The sequence below is a fragment of the Rhinoderma darwinii genome, unplaced genomic scaffold (genome assembly GCF_050947455.1).
Source record: "Rhinoderma darwinii isolate aRhiDar2 unplaced genomic scaffold, aRhiDar2.hap1 Scaffold_121, whole genome shotgun sequence".
Lineage (NCBI taxonomy): Eukaryota > Metazoa > Chordata > Amphibia > Anura > Rhinodermatidae > Rhinoderma > Rhinoderma darwinii.
This window is the reverse complement of record NW_027461955.1, coordinates 202,055-214,165: the sequence shown is the minus strand read 5'-3', so window position 1 is coordinate 214,165 and position 12,111 is coordinate 202,055. Positions and strand designations below refer to the sequence as shown.

Here is a 12,111-nt window from a genome sequence, read left to right as displayed (position 1 = left end):
CCATACCCACTATCCGTGTTTTCACGGCTCTCCGCATGTCCGCACATCCGTGCCGCAGAAACTCCGGACATGTCCTATTATGGGCCGCAAATGCGGTGCGGACATGCCAATAGAAGTCAATGGGCCCGTGGAAATTGCGGATACACCGCCGTGTGTCATCCGCAGTTTGCGGATTTGCGGAAGTGTTGCTAGGCGACGACCGGGAATGACTTCTGTCGTCGTGAAGTCTGGAGACAGTGCATGAGAGCAGCAGAGAGCAGCAGAGAGCAGCATGGCTTCAATAAACGTTGAGAAACTAATCATCCTGGTCCAGCACAAGCCCTGTCTGTGGAATAAGCGGGTGGAAGAATATGCAGACAGGAATATGAAAGATCTTGCCTGGCAGGAGGTCTGCCGTGAGGTGCATCTTACCGAGTGGGAGAAGGCAACTAAAGTGCAAAAGAAGCGCATGGGTAAGTTTCACACCTTGATGCGGTTTCTGAGTACTCCTGTCATGTCATAATGACATGCCTGACGTTTTGATTGTTGGCAGTTGGATCACTGAAACACCCACCAATCGCTGAAATGAAGCTGCAGAAGTGCACATGAGATTGTGGGGGTCTCATGGCTCTGAACAGCACCGATCAAAACGTGACATGTCACTATGAGGGTATGTTCCCACACACTAATTACGGACGTAATTCGGGGGTGTTTGACCTCTATTACGCACGCTAAATACGCCGCAATAGCGTTGACAAACATCTGCCCAGTGAAAGCAATGGGCTGACGTTTGTGTGTTCAAGCGGCGTGTATATTTACGCGTCAATAGACGCCCGCGTCAAAGAAGTGACCTGTCACTTCTTGTGCCATAATTGGAGCCGTTATTCATGGGCTCCTATGAAAATCAATTACGTCCGTAAAGGACGCTGCGTTAAAGCGCCAGCACATGCCTTTACGTCTGAAATTACGGGTGATGTTTTCTCCTGAAACCAGCAACGTCATTTCAGCCGTTACGGACGCTGTCGTGTGGGCACATGGAAAACGTGGCAAGTCTGCTGTAGTTTCTGCAACGTCGGAATTACCTGTCAAATATGCAAATGTAGGTGCAGATTTGTTTGCAGCATCATTTTCATATAATAAACAACATTTCCTAATATCTAGTAATGTACTCTTCTAAAATGTTGATCTGTGATTGGTTTATTTTATATCATAGTCGAAAACGTCAAAACACGCTGGAACACGTGCCGAGACCAATTAAAGCGTGAGATAAATGACAAGGGGAAGAGCGGAGACGGACGTCTGAAAAAAAAGCCATACATGTACACCAAACAACTTTCGTTTCCTCTTGATGTAATGCAGGTTGGCCCGTAAGTATTGCTTATATACTTTGATCATTGTAGTCTGCCCATGTAGCCAGTTGTGTAAGTACCGCTGTAGCAGCCGTAGCGAGTGCTACGGGGACCGCGGCATGAGGGGACTCCACCATGTCCGGAGGCTCCACTAGCAGCCGCTATGACGGCTACAGCGGGACGCAACTGAACACTACGGCTGAGCAGGGAGGTATCTCCCCGCTCTGACATTAAACAACAGACATGTATCCCCTAACCACTGAATCGGGGATACATGTGTGATCGCTGGCATTGACAGGGAGAACGGGGGACAGAAAGTACCCTGAACTTCTCCATCCCAAACCTCGTACTTTCGCCAGCTCCGTCAAAATGAATGGAGCCAAAGTCGTGCTTGTGCGCATACATAACCAGCGCTCCTTTCAATTTTTGGGAGATGTGCAGACGGCAGAACTTAAGGGGACTTTCAGTCCCCCCTTCACCCTATCGCTGCCAGCGATAAGGCATGTATTTGTAGGACACACTATAGGTGGCATTTGTCCGGGGGGCGGGGAGGGGGGCCTGTATGGCGTTAGCGGCATACAGCCCCCTCACTAGATAACGCCGTACAGTCCCCCTATAGATAACGCCATATAGTACCCCGGTAGATAATGCCATACAGTGTACAGTGTGGGGCTGTATGGCGTTATCTACAGGGGTGGGGGCAGCAAAAAAGGCACTATCTACAAGGGGGGGGTTACACCCAGTGGAGGGATGGCCCCAGTCAAAAGTTTGCTATGCGGCCCTGTCTTTCCTAGTTAGGGCTCTGCATGTAGTGATGCATACATAGTGTATTTGGCCAGCTGTAGACATGACGTTAAATTACTACAAAAATTCCCTAACATTATGTTTTCATTTTCAAACAGAACCAAGGATAATCTGGAGGAAGAAGAAGACTCTGATGAGACTCAAATTGAAGAGCCTGACGTAGCTTTGGGGACTGCTAGGTCCACTTCCACTCCTGTGACAGCGGAACCAACAACAGTGGATAATCCAGTCTGTGCCGCGGACGAAGAAATTATACCCCGAGGTAAACGTCGACGTTCTGCCAAATGTCCAACACGTACAGAGCCAAGGCAGGAAGTCGACTTGCGTGTATTAGAGCACTTGGAGAAAAGAGCTACTGAAACTGAAGAGGGCACCTTCTGTCGCGCTCTCTCTAATATTCTTAAAAGAGTGCCAATTTCCAGACAGATAAGGTGCCAAACAGCACTAATGGAAGTCGTGGAAATATTTGCGACACATCCTGACCCACGTGCAATGCATCAGGCCATCGAGTTTCATAGACGGGGGTGTGATGCAAGCACCTTCAACTCTGTCCCTCCAGCACCTGCAGCAACCGCGCAAGGCATCCAGCATCCGTCATATGTAGACTCAATGCCGCTATTCAGTGACGATCGTTCAGTTTATGGCATGCCAGGACCTTCTCAGCAACAGTATGGGCACATGCAGCAGGGGGAGTCAGTTCCACGACCACATCATGAACCTGCACCTTCGCAATCCTTCTACAATTTATAATTTACTTATATAACATAGTTTTGTTTATGTTTGTTGACACTATTTTATGCAAGAAATAAAATAAGTTTATAGTTAATTATGTGTTTGTCTTTATTATTATTGCAAAACATAATGAGGTATTGGTCTGCATTTCTGCCAAATGCAAATAATCGCTTTTTTTTTTTTTTTAATTAATAAAGAATTAAAAAAAAAAAAACAGAAATACATTAGCTCGCAACCCGCGTCAAGGGTCCTCATTCTCTTGCGAGTCCCTACTCTACTACTGCAACTTTAACTACTAACATTTGTAACATAAACCGGAAATACAACAGTCCCTCTCAAATTTTAATTTGGCAGACGAAGCACATCCCTTTGCCAAGGAACTGCTCCCTCAGGTGATACAAAATAGTCTGTATACAAATTACGGACTGCCAGTCCAGACACTCCAGGTCTTCTATGTGGTGTGTAGTCCAAAGGGATGTAATTAGTAGAGAAATGGTTCAGCTCTGCGTCCACTGCCGACTCATGAATCCTCAGAAAATTGTGGAGGACAACACACGCTTGTATAACCTTTGTCACATTTTCAGGATTCATCTGAATGGAGCTCTGGAACACACGCCACTTGCTGCTTAGAATTCCGAAGGCGCACTCCACATACCGTCTTGCACGTGTAAGGCGGTAGTTAAAAATGCGCCTCTGTTCATCTAAGCCACGCCTAGGGAATGGACGCATCAGGTGAGGGGACAGTCCGAAACCTTCATCACCCACAATGACAAAGGGTGCTGGTGGTCCTGTAGATCCTGGAAGCTGTCTAGGTTCCGGAAGGTCGAGCTGGTTAGATGCTAGACGTTCACCCATTCTGGAAGCCCTGAAGATGCCAGCATCCGCAGAGCTTCCATAGGCCCCAATATCGACAATTATAAACCGATAGTCACTGTCAGCCAAGGCCAACAGCACCACCGAGAAAAACTGCTTATAATTGAAATACTGAGACCCTGAGTGAGCAGGCTTTTTTACGCGGATGTGCTTACCATCTAGCGCACCAACACAGTTGGGAAACTGTGCTGATTGTAAGAAGCCATCGGCAATCCGAATCCAGTCCTCTGGCTTGGGCTTTGGCATAACTGCTGCTCGAAGTTGCTGCCAGATGACTTCGCAGGTAAGCTTGACAATCTTCGAAATAGTGGAGCACCCCAGCAGAAACTGGAAATGTAGCGATGCAAAGGAGTTGCCGGTAGCAAGAAATCTGTAAAAAAAAAAAAAACATATATAACAAAATATGCACATACAGGAAAAATATCTGCAGCACGATGGCAAGGCGGCAATATGAACAGGGGACAAGTATACTAATATTGTTTGCAGGGTAGAGACATGTCGTAGAAGGGGATTTAGGTTTTCTTACCTCAGAGTGACCATCAGGCGTTCCTCTGGAGAAATGCAACGTCTCATGGTGGTGTCCTGGAAGATCAGTCCAGGACGAAGGTCCGCCAGCAGACAGTCAAAAGTTTGCACGGACATACGGCAGTAGCTGAGGAACTTGTCCGGGTGCTGCCGCAGGTCTGAGTACAGCATGTTAAAATGCCCCTTCCTAAGCCGTTGTGAGATAATGGGGTGAACCCAATATCTCCTCCTCCTCCTCGGTTCTTCGTCCAGCATTGGTGGTTGCTGTCCAAATCGCCTGGAGAGGAGCCAGTGCAGGAGTACATCATCCACATCATCAGAAGACATGTTCGCAGTGAGTAAAACTGACAAAAACCACAGCTATATCAGCAGCGCAATCTCACTGAACTCGCACAAAGCAAAGATCAGGAAAAATGCAGCAGGAAATGGCTCCAGAGCGATCATGTGACCTTCTAAAGGGGGTTTGACCAAGCTTTTGGCATCCTGTTTAAAAGTCCTTTTTTTTTTTTTTTTTTTCATCCGCATTTTTGCGGATTACATACGGATGAACTGCGGATTACATACGGATGAACTGCGGATGACATTCCACGGAACACGGTCCTGGAATTTGCGGACCAGAATAACACCACGGTCGTGTGCATGAGGCCTTAGTCTGTCGTATAATGTGCACTTATATGCGATAATTGTTATCCACCTGTGGGGACTGACTCCCCTAAATAATGCACTATCTTTGCTGCACTTATGGTACTGTTATTTTCATTGCATTCTTATATAGTTTTTGCTTACTGATTAGGAGGCTACCTCCTACTGCTGCTCTATGTCTTTGCATACTTTATGTGATATTGAAGCGGTTATATTGCACTGTGTGTGAATTTTGCAAATGTATGAAACCATGTATATGCTGTTATGTTGTGTATATTTTCAAAATAAAAATCTTTGATAAATAAAAAAAGACCTGGGTAAGCATAGTAAGATAACTGGGGACACATACCAATGTGCAAACTGCCCAACTCTCAGAGTTGACTAGTAGACAGAAAGACCGTGCCAATAACCGTTCCTGTGACTAGACTCCCATAAGAAAGGTAGCGGCAGTGCCACATAACAGTCCTTGCAGCAAGGCCCCCGTAATAGTGCCAGCCTCCGTGCTCCGATAACAGCTTCTAATAACCGTGCCAGGTATAATAACCCTATAATGGTAACCGCAATAGTGCCCACTAAGCAGATACACTGTCAGAAGCTGCACCCATACAATATACTCATTTTATCTAATCTATGCTTTCTCGCTTCTCTCCCTTTCCTCTTCACTATGAAACTATTACATGAGTGTCCAATCTGACCCTGACAGTATGAACACAAAAGATGAAGTTGAGACCATATTATTCATTTTTACTACTTAGTGCTCATTCAGACGAGCGTAAAACTTGTCCGTGTGCGGTGCGTGAAAATCACGCACAGCACATTGACCCAATGATTTCAATGGGGCCGTTCACACATGCAGGAGTTTTCATGGAGCGCGCGTCCGTTGCGTATAACTCACTGCATGTCCTATATTGGTGCAATTTTCACGCATCTATTGCCCACTGAAGTCAATGCGTGCATGAAAATCACGCACCGCACACAGATGCACATCCTTGTGCTGTGCGTGACTTGCGCGTCAATTAAATTAAAAATAATAATAAAATAAAAAAAGATGTGCTTTGCCAGTGCGTGAATAACGCATGCCCTCGCAAAGAACACTGATTCTTAACGGACCAGATTCACGGGTGTGAATTTAATATCGCTTGTGTGAATGTAGCCTTAGATGTCATATAAAACACTCATTTCAGGACATCGCTGTAATGATAGTAGTATATTCTAGAATGCACGTTCGTGAACTCTATAAGGCTATGTTCACATCATGTCAGAGCCTTCCATCAGAGGTATACGTTGGGTACAGTGGCATACTTCGCATATAGGGTTCCATTGTAAAAAACATTCACCGCGCTGTAAACGTTGTTTGCTGGTTGCCTTGTTGTCTATAATAAAGTCTACTACGCTATTTCATTTTGTAAAAAAAAAGGGTATGCCAACTATATCTCCCCAATGTATGCCAAAAGGACACCATTTTGGCATACTTCGGGTCAAGGAGGCCCTATGGGTACATTTGGTATATGCGCTGGGAGCTTTACTGGAGCATACGCCAAACATAGTGTTCCAACATGAACATCACGACAGAGCCTTTGGAGGATTTAAGTCGGAAGTATTTCCCTATATGTACTAATGACAAAACTCTCGCATATGCCATTGTATAGGTATGCAGTGGCATACGTGGCCCATAGAGTCCCTTTGGACACAAATGCCGAACGTAGTGTTCAAATGTGATGTGAACACAGCTTATCATGGCTTCAGCCTTCCAGCTAGTAGTAGAGCAATGGATGTTCTACTTTATGAACCTAATGGACGGAGGTCCAGGATTCTTCTAGATCTGTGAAGGAGCAGTTGTCTTTTCTCCTGTTTTACTTCTCTATTTATTATTACTATTATTGAGATATTAGTCGTGTGTCGCTCCTGTCATTTGTCTTGGCAGTGCAGCACAGGTCTAGTGTAAGGGGAGACTTCCACAACCCGTACCATCCAGTGTACCACAACGTACGTGGTAAGGGCATTCTTCCCCGCCTTGTATGCTACAATTAGGCCAGGGCTTCACAGCGACTTTCAGTAGCGATTGTAGAATTTCCCTATAAGGGAAAAATTTACATGACAATCGTCGCAAGGCGATCGCAACTTTTCCCCCCATAGGAAAGCATTTAGGTCATGAAATACACGTGGTGACCCCCATTTTAAACACGATGGTTGCCGAAGATATCTGTCAGTCATGTGTGAACATTGCAATGCTACATACAGTAGGTGGCAGAACAATTAAAATGATGCATTTCAAGAACAATGATAATCATGGAAGTCGATTTTTGCTCAGCTCTCGAAGCAAAATACTTGTTTCAGTAGCTTTTGCTTTTCACTGCTCTAAATTTATCTTTAACTTGTACATTATGTGACGCGTCACTGCTCGCACCTTAACCAACTATAAAACAGTAAAATGACATTCTGAACATTGGAAAGTCATTGAAGCTTCAATATCAGCTGAGATTTTACACCCAACTGAGCGTATAGTGAACAGAACTGTTGATGCATCTACGCACTGGGCGGACTGTATGAGAATATCTGATCCATTGTGTATTTACCGGTGAAATCCTGACCGAGCGCAATAGGCATTGAAAATCTGACATTACTAAGAGCAAAATCTGTTGAATTTTTATCGTATAGCTTTCATATCCAGCTGCACTGCGTGAAAAAATGTCAGATACATTACGCATATATTTCAGGTAACTACTGCTAACGCTATTAAAATTATTATAATGGACTAGAACAAGTTTTCCAAGTTATATCAAAATGTTTGGAATGCCGTGTGAAGAAAAATATTGTCACAAGATCTATCAAGTATGTTGTTGTTTATTGTTTAGTTGTTTATATTTCTAAAACTTAAGAGTACATTTACATGTACCTACTATTTAGGCATATAAAACCTGGACTCACCTGTAGTTAATCTTAACTTGTATATAAGGGAAATGCAGATAAAGGGCTTGTCCGGGATTAGTAAAAAGGGTATGTTTTTTTTCCACCAGAAACGGCGCCACTTATGTCCATGGGCGGTATCTGGTATTGCAACTCATTCACTTGAATGAGCATAAGCTGCAATACCAGACACTGCCTATGGACAAGAGTGGCATTGTTTCTGAAAAAAATGTTGTTTTTTTTAAATCTAGACAGATACTTTAGATATATAATTTTTTAATATACTCTACTATCTAAATCCCTTTGGCAGGAACACACAGATATTCGTGCAGGGCAGCTTTTTATTTTGAATCTGTCAGCAGACAGGCTGTTTTATGACAGTATTTTGTACACAGTAATATTGGGGATTGATTTCCTCACCTCTTCTCACCTCTGTTATCATCATCTTCTGGTTGGTCCATCCCCTATTCTATTACATTACAAGGCTATTGCAAGGTATAGTTTTAAAATGTACTAAATAACTTACCATAGTCTATATTGCATTTACAACGTTTTAGTCATATATGTTTTACCCCTATATTGTTGGCTAATTTACTTCTGTACGCATAACTGGAAGCTCTTAGGATTTGACCTTCAGACTCGAGACTAAAATTAGGGAAGAGTTACATTCATTGGGTCCAGCATTGGTTGGTTCCATATTCTTTGCTACTAGATGGTTAGAACCTTTGTATGACATTTCCAGAGGTACTGCGTTGTGGAGGTGGAGGAGCGAACAAACACCAGGGTGGTCCTGAATGGGAAAATCTGGCCCAGTTTGATCTCTGGTATGGGGACACCCTCTTTTCTATGTACATTACTTCTTCAAGTCTTGGTTGCCAGAGAGAGGAAGTTCTCCCTGCTGGAAATACAGTACTCATTTAGTTAATGTAGCTGTATCTTCAAGGTTGGGATATACAGATTGGGGCAGATAATAAAGAGCTGAAAAGACTGTACTATTATGCTGTGTAATGTGACGTGCTCCTTTATTCATGACCGTGTTTGTTTTGTTGTAGGCATGTGCAGAATCGGATGGGCTTATTACTGCACCGGTGGAGGAGCGGCTGCCGCAATGCTCATCTGCACATGGTTGTCATGTTTCTCCGGAAAAAAGCAGAAGAAATATCCATATTAGAAGCCACCTGGAAAATAAGAAGCCGCATTCTATTTTCTGAACCTGGTTTTGGAGCTGGCCTTCCCGGAACAGTTAACAAGTTAAAATGACTTTGTGATCTGATTCTGCATTGGCAAGAACTTGAAATAGATCAAAAGCAACGGATGAGAAACAAAGGACTGGTTATAAGCATGGACAGTGTGCTGTGGATATGTAGATGACCATGTTATTTGAAGGTCATAATTGTGATTTGATGGAGCGAGGTCTAAAATTGATATTTACTGATTAGGATAAGCACATATATATGAGTAGCACAATGGCTTTTCTCTTTTTTTAACCCCAACCTTTGAATATACGATCTGTCAAAATTCCCTACAATTGCTTTGAAATATAATAGAATGTGGTGCATTTTAGGAACTTTTTCTTCCTCTCGTTTTCATGTTTTTCCATATTCTGGCTCATTACATCCATAGACTCAATGCTCCAAGACAAGTTATGGCATCTGAGTATCCATTAAGTACATTTCTCCACCCAGTCCCACAGCTGCCATCTAGTATTAAAAGGGTTAAAGCACGACTGCTTTCTTTCAAAAACAGCGCCACACCTGTCCACAGATTGTTTGTGGTATTGTAGCTCAGCCCTATTTGCTTCAATGGAACTGAGCTTCAATACCAGACACAAGCCATGGACAGGGTGTGACGCGGTTTCTGAAAGAAAGCAGAAATGTTTTTCTAATTGTGGACAAGCCTTTCTAGTAGTGCTTTATACACGGAATATGAAGATATCAAGGTAATGACAAATTAAGATTATTTAGGGGAATAGGAAGTGAAAAATGGAAAGGACAAGTAAAAAAAAAAAAAATAGGAACTTAAAATGAAGATCTAAAGATACTTAAAGCAGTCCTGGACAAATAAAAGGTCTTCGTGTTAAGTTACACCCACAATACCACACCCCTTTTTAGTCTGGCCAGTGTTTATGGATAGTAAAGGCGGCAAAACTATGTGAAGAGCCGACTTTTTACACAGCTTTGTTTCAAATTATAGGCCCTGCTTCCAGAAGTTGTCTCTGGAGGTCTCACTAATGGGAGTACCCCTCCTAATCAGCTACTTACAGTACAGGGGAGAACCAGAGCTCATGCTTGCACATCCTGCAGTGTCCCCATTATTTTCTGTGGATACGTATGCTGTCCATTGTTTACACGGATGGCTTCTGCAGTACAAACTCGCTAGGAAACTATATATATATATATATATATGCGTGTATACACACAATTGTATGGAAGCAATGGAGCCTTTAGGCTATGTTCACACGGGGTATTTTGCCGAGTTTTTTGACGCGGAAACCGCGGCCCGAGAACGCCTCCCATTGATTTCTGAAAATAAAAATTATTGAAAACTGCCTCGCGGGAAAAAGAAGCGACATGCCCTATCTTCGGGCGCTTCCACCTCTGACCTCCCATTGACTTCAATGGGAGGCAGGAGAAAGCGTATTTCTCGCTGTTTTATGCCCGCGGCGCCCAATGGCCACGGGCGAAAAACGGCGTGAAAATCGGCGTGCAGGGAGAGGAATATCTGCCTCAAAGTTCCAAACGGAATTTTGAGGCAGATATTCCTCCCCCAAAATACTCCGTGTGAACATAGCCTTAAAATTATTATTTGATAAATTCAGTTCCTGATCAACTTAAAAAAAAGTTAACCCACGATTTTAAGTCACTTCTGTTTTGTCCATTTCATACATTAATTTCGATATGGGAGGACCGTGGCTAGAACAAATCTCAGACTTTATCAGGACACGTTTCTCTGTACAGTTTTGCCCTTTTACTCCGCTCTGTATAGCATCTTCCTTTGGGCTTTTCTGAAATGTTGATCAGGTAAAATCTATTGCCTCCTTCAGTGGAATAACAGGAAAACCAGAAAGGCTGCGCTCCCATTTTCTGAATCTCCTCTGTGCTACTATGTCCTCCAAAAAAAAAAAGAGGAGCTTCATGTTCAGTATTATCTTTCTTTGCTGCATATATTATGTATAATATTCATTGGACCAGTAATCACCGTTTATAACGTCTTCTGTTTTACGTGCACAGGTGACAATAGGAACCAATACTACGTTATGTTTTATAATACATGTTTTATCATATTCCAACAATATTATATAACACAATTATAGTTTTGTTTGCTCTCACAAAGCAATATCCTGATGTTTTATTGGTGGAACTTATATTCTAATAATCTTTTGCATAAAAAGCTTCTGTTCTACATGTCCTAGAAGTCACATGTGGGTTTAGCTGCCATGCCATCTTACAGTTATGTCATGTTTACTATCATTTTTTAACTACAATTACAAGGTAATATGTTTGTATTTCCAAAAATAAAACCTGTAAATATACAAGCTTCCTTTATCAATGGTTTGTAGATTAAAGAATAAAGTACAGATAGTACTTTCTATATATTCATTGTCTTAATGATGTTTACCAGAAAAATGTGTGTGTATGTGTGTGTATATATATATATATATATATATATATATATATATATATATATATATATATATATATATAAACTAGTCCTTCTCAATGAATTAGAATATCATCAAAAAGTTCATTTATTTCGGTAATTCAATTTAAAAAGTGAAACTCATATATTATATACATTCATTACACACAGAGTGATCTATTTCCAGCATTTTTTTTCTTTTTAATGTTGATGATTATGGTAACAGTTAATGAAAATTAAAAATTTAGTGTCTCAGAAAATTAGAATATTCAATAAGCCCAATTTCAAAAACGAATTTTAATACCGAAATGTTGTCCTGCTGAAAAGTATGTACAGTATATGCTCTCAATACTTGGTTGGGGCTCGTTTTGCATGAATTACTGTATCAATGTGGCGTGGCATGGAGGCGATCAGCCTGTGGCACTGCTGAGGTGTTATCAATGCGGTGTGGCATGGAGGCGATCAGCCTGTGGCACTGCTGAGGTGTTATGGAAGCCCAGGTTGCTTTGATAGCGGCCTTCATCTCGTCTGCATTGTTGGGTCTGGTGTCTCCTTTGCCTCTTGACAATACCCCATAGATTCTCTATGGAGTTGCTGGCCAATCAAGCGCAGTGATACTGTGGTTATTAAACCAGTTATTGGTACTTTTGGCAGTGCGGGC

At 42.5% G+C, this 12,111-nt stretch overlaps 2 protein-coding genes across 2 annotated transcripts in view; both read left to right on the top strand.

The window, feature by feature from the left end:
* The window catches only part of LHFPL6 (LHFPL tetraspan subfamily member 6), a 179,070-nt gene extending 167,724 nt beyond the window's left edge, over positions 1-11,346 (top strand). The window contains exon 4 of the mRNA XM_075847973.1: positions 8,864-11,346. Within this exon, the coding sequence (XP_075704088.1) occupies positions 8,864-8,982 (119 nt within the window). The 3' untranslated portion in view covers positions 8,983-11,346. The remainder of the gene's footprint in view (positions 1-8,863) is intronic.
* Positions 836-2,930, top strand: LOC142699056 (uncharacterized). Its single transcript, XM_075847974.1, has 2 exons — positions 836-1,346; positions 2,231-2,930. Exons 1-2 carry the CDS (start codon positions 1,297-1,299, stop codon positions 2,880-2,882), a joined length of 702 nt encoding a protein of 233 aa, XP_075704089.1. The 5' UTR covers positions 836-1,296; the 3' UTR covers positions 2,883-2,930.
* Positions 11,347-12,111: the final 765 nt, after the last annotated feature.

Coding starts and splice junctions, on each gene's coding strand:
- LOC142699056 (XM_075847974.1), top strand. CDS start 1,297: ATGTACACCAAACAACTTTCGTTTCCTCTTGATGTAATGCAGGTTGGC. Junction 1,347..2,230: donor GATGTAATGCAGGTTGGCCC/GTAAGTATTGCT, acceptor ATTTTCAAACAG/AACCAAGGATAATCTGGAGG.